The sequence below is a fragment of the Typha latifolia genome, chromosome 5, assembly GCF_019914945.1.
Source record: "Typha latifolia isolate L0001 chromosome 5, TyphaL0001v2, whole genome shotgun sequence".
Lineage (NCBI taxonomy): Eukaryota > Viridiplantae > Streptophyta > Magnoliopsida > Poales > Typhaceae > Typha > Typha latifolia.
This window is the reverse complement of record NC_133090.1, coordinates 5,881,716-5,889,598: the sequence shown is the minus strand read 5'-3', so window position 1 is coordinate 5,889,598 and position 7,883 is coordinate 5,881,716. Positions and strand designations below refer to the sequence as shown.

The following is a 7,883-nucleotide window of genomic DNA, read 5'->3' as shown; positions in this document are numbered from 1 at the left end:
TCATCATGACACTGTTTGAGTACTTCAATAATGATTCTAAAATTATTTTGAACAGACATCTAAATCAATATTCAACTTTAAATATTTTTTGTCAAACATATTGTAACTGGTTATAACTTATGCATATACTCATAAATAATATCTAAACACATTACATGAATAAAAATTATGTTTTGAGGTAAAATTCGTCAATCATATAAGTACAAATAAAACCTAACAAATAGCTAATTTGAAATGAAATAAGCAAAACTCGACTCAACTAAATCGATCCATTAACTTGTGCTCGGACTCAAACTCCACCTAGATCATAAAAAGAAACTACTCATTGGTTATTTTGGAAATTATTTTTATCTTCTAATTGTTATCTTTCTTTCACACTCCACTTCTCTTTCTAAATTAACTTATTTACCTTAATATTATAATGGGATTTTCCTATTTCTAACCTTTTTGTCGTGCCAATTCATGAATTAAGTGAGATGGGGGTAAAAGAGAGCCTTCTATGGTCTGCGTGTCACATTTCATTTCTCTTTTTTAAATTAACTATTTTTCTTAGTATTATAACGGGACTTTCCTATTTCTAACCTTTTTGGTGTGCCCTATAGTCTGTTGTGTATGAGCTTTTATACTATTTTATACGAGTATATGTATCTTTTATCTTGCGTAGTGGATCTATTATTGGCCTGTAATTTTTTCTTGGTTTGATGGTTTTCCATATATATCTTTATGCTTAAGATTTCTTTAGTTGTTTTAACTTTTATTGCTTGGCGAGATCAAAACATGCACAAAGTTTTGGTTGTAGGTGTAAATGCTGTGGAGCCAGTCTTAACTCTTGGTTCGGAATTTAGGGTGGTGCTGCTTGTTGCGGTTCAGGTGGCTGTAAATATGGGGGTCATTCTACCTTCAATTAACGTCAATATTTTTGAGACAGGCTCTGTGATCTTGTCTCAATTTTTGACCAAAAGGATCTCATTCCCTAGGGTTTTTTGGGACATAAGGATAGGATCATCTATAACTTGAATAGATTTAACAACACCAAAGTTAACTACGATTTTTTAGAAGGAAACTTATATTGAGAAAATTAGGAGAAACTTATTTATGGCCTTTTGGTTCTTATCACAACCGCTTATGTAAAATTTGTATCCTTTTGATGTTTCTGCTTCCCACTCCGGTCAATTTTATAATCTCAGCTCCCCATTCTGCACCAGAAAAAATAAAAATAAAAAAAATAAAAAATTGTAGTTCTGGCTTGAATGCAGAAAGATATTTCTATAGAACATAATAAGGAGAGTGTCCTGTTAGTTGAAAGTATGAGACAAAAAATAGTCCCTTTTAAAAACTTTTTACAGTTTACTTAAAAATATTTTTTTATTTTAAAATACAACTTATTTTTATAGAATAATAACTAAATATTATAATAATTTTATTCTAGAATACAAATATTATTTACATCTTATACTACACATTAACGAAATTATTCATTTACATTTAATATCTATCCCATCAACCTACTTTATATCAAATCAAATACTATTTATTATAATTTAATAAAAAATTAAAAAAAATTCTAAAAGTAATTATAACACCTTTATAAGTGAACATATAGTTATTTTTAAAATAGAGACCTTATTTTACAATAACAAATAGGAATACAGCGCATACTAAAATTGACCTTAGCTAAAATTATAGAAAATAAATTAAAGAAGTAACTCGGTACCTCTCCGATATAGAAAATAAATTATAGACCTTATTATTATTATTATTATAAAATGAAGAGAGAGTTTCCCATACCTCTCTCACTCCACGGCGATGCACATCATGCCATTTGTGGTCCTTAGATCATATCTTTATCGGTCGGGCAGGTAGGTCAATAGAACACCGTAGCTTTCTCTCGGATACAATATGTACTTTCCCGAATTGGAAATCTGAGATAAATCCACTGGCAGTTGCATCAAAAAGGCCCAAATCCAACAAAATTCCCGCCTGCACGAGGGCGCTGTAAAGCACGGGGGGATGACGTAGGTGCAGTAAATATGAAAGAAATAGTGGGTCGTGCCATCCACCAATCATATGCTGCCGTGGCGGCGCCACCACGAAGAAGCGGGTGGACGGCTACGATCGAGACGTCACGTCAGTTTACCGTGGACTCGAACTTCGAGCCCAAACGGACGGCCGCGATGCTGTACGTTTCGGCGACAAATTTACCGGTGGGCCCACGCTACATTGATAGCTGCTCCGAGATTCGAGCCCACCATCCCCAACGACAACGCCTGACCCAGACCCACATGGATCTCCGCTGGGCCCGGGGTTAGAAAGAGCCCCGCGATTTTCTGCAAACTACGAGAATGGCCCTACGACGATTAGGCAACGTGTTCCGCACTCTTGTTTGTCCGTATCTACGGTCAAATGCGCATTCGCTGACTCGTTCCTCATTAGTGGCAGCAGCGTAGTAAAGGACAAAAAGGACATCTAACGGAGTGCAGGAGCGGAGCGGAGCGGGGTTATTAGTTAAAAGACAGTTAATATAAGTAATCAGATTTAATCTATTTATCAATCCTCTCCACTCTTTCATTTGCTTCCTTCCCTCTCCCTATGTATTTTAGTTTTGAATCTACAGCAATTTTTCAGTTTTTTATTTTTTATTTTTTATTTTCTTCTTGAAATCGAATAAACACTCTGATGAAAAAAAATATACGAAAAATTTTAATTATAGGACTCGTAGATACAGAAGGTGGGGAATGTGGCAGAGGGTATAGTCGGAAGGCATGGAGGAAAAACGAGAGGACGGGGTTAAGGTCGAGGTGGGCCCCTATGCACGCTGTCTTGGTCGATACCAAACTCCGTCGTCATCCATTTGCCCTTCCTCTCCCTCATCCCCCTCCTTCCACCCCCTACCTTTGACCTGCTCTGCAACCCTAACACTTGCCCCAAAATGTGTACCTCCTTCCCAATCCCTCCACAAAGGTCCAAGAAAGGAAAGAAGAAGCAAGAATGAGGAGATGGCAAGATTCTGCGGGCGGGGAGTGGGTGAGTTGAAGTTAGTAGTGTGCATCACGAGCTGCCCATTTCTTCTGGCATAAGCGATTGAATTGAAATTGCCCTACCACTCCTATTTGAGGTTAGTAATTAACTTTAAAGGTGAATTAAGATGGATCCTTTAGCAGCGTCTTCTCATGGGCACCACTTCCCTTCTCCGTTCCACGCTCGAGACTTCCACTCCCTCCACCTCACGCCGCAATTCCAGCACCTCCAGCAATCCAAGCTGGAACAAGAGCCAAACGCTGGGAGGAAACGCGAGCTCGAGGACGACAGCAGCGGAGACAACAAGGATCTGCTCCCCGCTCAAGAAACCAACACCGGCGGTGAGAGCGAGGTCACACGCCGGCCACGTGGTCGCCCTGCAGGGTCGAAGAACAGGCCCAAGCCGCCCATCATCATCACGCAGGACAGCGCCAACGCGCTCCGGTCGCACGTGATGGAGGTGGCCACCGGGTGCGACATCGTCGACAGCGTCGCCTCCTTCGCCCACCGCCGCCAGCGCGGGATCTGCGTGCTCAGCGGCACCGGCGCCGTCAACAACGTCACAATCCGCCAGCCTGGCACGGCGAGCGGCGTGGTCAGCCTCCACGGCCGGTTCGAGATACTATCCCTCTCCGGATCCTTCCTTCCGCCTCCGGCGCCTCCCGCTGCCACCGGGCTTACGGTATATTTGGCCGGCGGGCAGGGGCAGGTGGTAGGAGGGAGCGTCGTCGGTCCCCTAATCGCTTCCGGCCCCGTGGTGATCATGGCGGCGTCGTTCGGGAACGCCGCATACGAGCGTCTCCCCGTCGAGGAAGAAGAGCCTCTTGCACCGGTTCAGCATCAGCAGCAACAACTACTTCCTGAATCGAGTTCGCCACTTCTCCATGGGCTGTCTACTAATCTACTTAATAATAACGTTGCATTGCATGGAGAGCCCTACGGATGGGCAAGCAATGGAGGAAGACCGCCGTTTTGATTCTATCATTCTTTCACTTCGTTTGTTATCGTTCAAGGTAGATGAGAAACTACAGCAGTTGGAAGTATTTGTTCTCTTTAATCTTTATGTCCGTGTTGATTTAAGAAGCTTGTGTAGAGGAAGGATAGAAACCAAGAATTAATGATGAGGAAATGAGCATTTGTTTCTGTTGACCAGCCATGGAGATTGCTCGAGTACCACTTGAGATCTGGTACGATCTTATGTTGATTTGGATTAATTTCTTTGCTAATTTGGAGTTCAGGAAAGAGAAGGGGAAAAAAGGGGAGTAGATAGCGGTAACTGTAAAGATAGGATTCAAACCTTGTGCTCTGAGCATTTCTTTCTTTCTTTCTATCTGTTACTTTGATTGCTCTGAAGCATGTAGCACTGTACCTGCATCAATGTCTGTACTGTTACTCCAGACCGACAACAGCTGCTCATTTTTTTCTCTTTCTTTCTTCAGCTTTAAACTACTTCTGGTAATATCTTTTATTTCTTCCTACCTGCTGAAAGTTTAGGGTTTCTTTCTGTCCTTTTCTTTCGAAGAAATTTAGCAGGATTTATACCATTAGTTTTTCTGTTTTCCCTATCTATACTACTGCAACAAATTATACTACTGTTGTAAATTAAGTTAAATTGGTTGGGAATGAGTCAACATACAGTAGAGGAGGTATTGGTAGCGTTTGTTTATAATTTATGGGCATTCTTTAGTTGGAAGCCTGCGGCGTTAAAAGACTGTAACGCCATCCAAAGGTATGGGTTCTCCCTGAAAGGGGTGTGAATGACTACTCTCTAGAGTTCGCTTTGGACGAGCCCTTTCCAAGGAAAAGATTTCGAATATGCGTGCAGTGACAATTAGAAGAAGACACAATCGTTCAAGTTTGCTTTTCGCGAGCACAGGATAAGATGAAAGCATGCAGTAAAGGGCCACATGGTCGACTCCTGCGTTAGCTACTTCTCTTTTTTATCTTCTTCATCCACTCCTCAATGGACCTCGATCTCTGTTCAAATTATTTTAGGAGTATCTTCTTTATTGCGTAAGCTGGTGATCTGAGTGGAGATGATCCATTCATTCTTCCTTTTCTAATTTTTTATAATTAAGTTACTGTAGTTAATGATCATTGCAATTATTTTGTCATAGTAAATTTGTGATAAAATTACTCGTACAAATTAGATTCATGTACATGATCAAAACACACTGCAGATCAATTGTGCGAAGAAATCAAAGATTAGTGTGAAGAGAATTCAGATTCAATAGATGTATTAGACCCAATTCAAACAACACTATGCTGCATTCGAACACCGGCGTATAAAAGACATACTTCACAAAAGAAAACTCAATAACGTTCAAATGACACGCGACACTTATGGGATTCGAATGACACACGTAGAACCAGAAAAGGATAGCTCTTTCTTAAATTCAGACATGAATTTTCCTCAGAGATATCCTCACGCTCTATATAAGGATTCCAAAGATATTCACAAGGATCCATTCAATCCAAGAAATCAAGGATCCTTCAAGAAACAAAGCTTACTACAAAATAAAATTATAGCGGCATTACTGAATGCTGCCTAATGAGTCATTAATAGTCACTAAATATTTTCCATCATTTGTATTTATATGCGTTCTATGCGTGCTTTGGCAATTCATTATCGACATTTAGACATAATGCTAGTAATATATTACTATTAGCGACAGTACGAAATGCAAACAAATGGTATAAAGATGCCGACATTTAACAATGCCGATATTTATGGTATCTAATAGAGGCATTTATTAATACTGGTGATTATGAAATCTTTCCTAACACTTATAAATGTTGTAAGCTAGGCATTTTTATTTACAATATTTCATGCTTTTACTATCTGATTATTACAATGAACTTCACAATCTATCTATACATAGTCAATTTAAAATATAAATACTATATAGAGGCCATAATACATATAGATACTACATAGAGGTCACATTACATATATATCAAACAAACAATGATAGATAAAAATAATAATCATTACATAATGATACAAATAGGAATTTAATCGATTTATTGATCACAAAAGTTGAACATCTAAGCTATAATTATTCATGGATCATCCCCTACATAGAGGCCATATATAGTGCATATATAAGCTATTCTTATATCAAAATAAATGTAGTTTGCATATAGACAAAATCATTACAAAAATTGCTCTACAATTTTTTCTAATGCTTGCTCTATCCTTTATAATTATAACCATTGAAACCATACGAGCTAGTAATCATTCAGTATTGCCAACTTATTATGATTAAAATCCATGTCGGATGAAAATTTATTGGGGAGAGATAAAGAGTCCTGGACCGACTATGATATGAAAATAGAAATAGCACAACAAAGTCAAAAGTTTATAAAACAAATTCAAATTGGTTCAGGAAAAATGAATTCTATTAGGTTTAGAAAACCGATTAAGAATCAAACTTTGAATCATGGCAAACACAATAACACAATATTTTTAAAATGGAAATCTCTTAGAGCATCAAGAGGAAAAAACTACGAATCTGTCCAAACAGGAGCAATCTATATTGAAAAAAAATAAATTTAGACATGTGTATGTAACTAAACCATAGGCAATGATATCAATCATTTGCTTAAATAAATGTGGAATAAATATTAAAGAGTAAAATAAAGATGAACACTAAGATTTTTATGTGGAAAAACTCAAACGGGAAAAAAATCACAGATCTAAACTCGGATTAAAACCAATCATTAAACTTATAACAATTACAAGACTGACTTACAAAATAGTTCATCGATCCCCACGACTTTGTTTCTCTCAATCTTACTCGCTAGAATCCGCGATTCACCACTTTTCGTGATTTATCTCCAATCTCAGTAGCCCTCGAGATTAATCCTTCACCTAGATGAATTTTAAGACAAAAGCTTGGTGCGTTGTAAAAGAGATGGACCTTGTTAGTGGAAGAACGTTGTAGCTCCAAAAATCCTTTTCAAAAGTAATCACTCACCTCTCTAGAGTTAGGGCATCCCAACCCTTATATAGGTTAACAAAATAAGTCCAAGTCTAAGTCAAAACATAACTCTTGTAAGTCCAAAAACTTGCATGTTACATGAATGTGTTCGAACGCGGCTCGAGTGCATTTACACAGCCAAAACGTGTTATCTGTATATGCAAACGCTTGATTTCGCATTCGAACGCGGTGTGAACGGCTGCAGGGTGCGTTTGAACCGAACTAAAGTGCGTTCGAACGCCCTGTTCAAACAACAGACTAGACAATTGAATGTAAAGTGTCTGTTTCTGTCTTTAAGAAAAATTTCATACGTTTTCAACCACCATGACAGCGTTTAATCACTTCAATAACGATTCCACTTTTATATATTCTTCATCAAATATTTTATAACTTGTCATAACTTGTCATAACTTATGCATATACTCATATATAAAATCTAGACACATTACATAAATATAATTATATTTTGAAATATAATTTATTAATTATATTAGTACAAATAAAATCTAATATATATCATGTTGTTCGTAGAAAAAAATAATCCCCTTAACAATTTGTCGTGTGTTGAAGTCCGCATCTCTTACTCAAACTCCATCTTAATTAACTACTTAACTATTAGATTGTCTCGAGTCTGGTTCCCAGTACTTCGCTACGGATCGTTTCTAAAACTCTTCAATGGTCGGTGGTGATAGATTGTCAGATTGCCTATAAAAGGTGATCGTGTTAAAAGATGGTCGTTCCAACTTAGCCTCAAATATGTAACCAAAATCTAATGGAAGATGACTTTGAAAATGTGGACCTGAACAAGCAGCCAGAGGGTCTATTGGAATCTTTTCACTCTCTTTAGTGCCCTTCATATTTATTACTGGTAGAACAAGTCAT

General features: G+C 37.9%; 1 protein-coding gene across 1 annotated transcript; it reads left to right on the top strand.

Moving 5' to 3' along the window:
* The first annotated feature begins 2,823 nt into the window (after positions 1-2,823).
* LOC140789858 (AT-hook motif nuclear-localized protein 24-like) lies at positions 2,824-4,448 on the top strand. The gene has a single exon (XM_073139732.1). It carries the CDS (start codon positions 3,146-3,148, stop codon positions 3,992-3,994), a length of 849 nt encoding a protein of 282 aa, XP_072995833.1. The 5' UTR covers positions 2,824-3,145; the 3' UTR covers positions 3,995-4,448.
* The last annotated feature ends 3,435 nt before the right edge of the window (positions 4,449-7,883 follow it).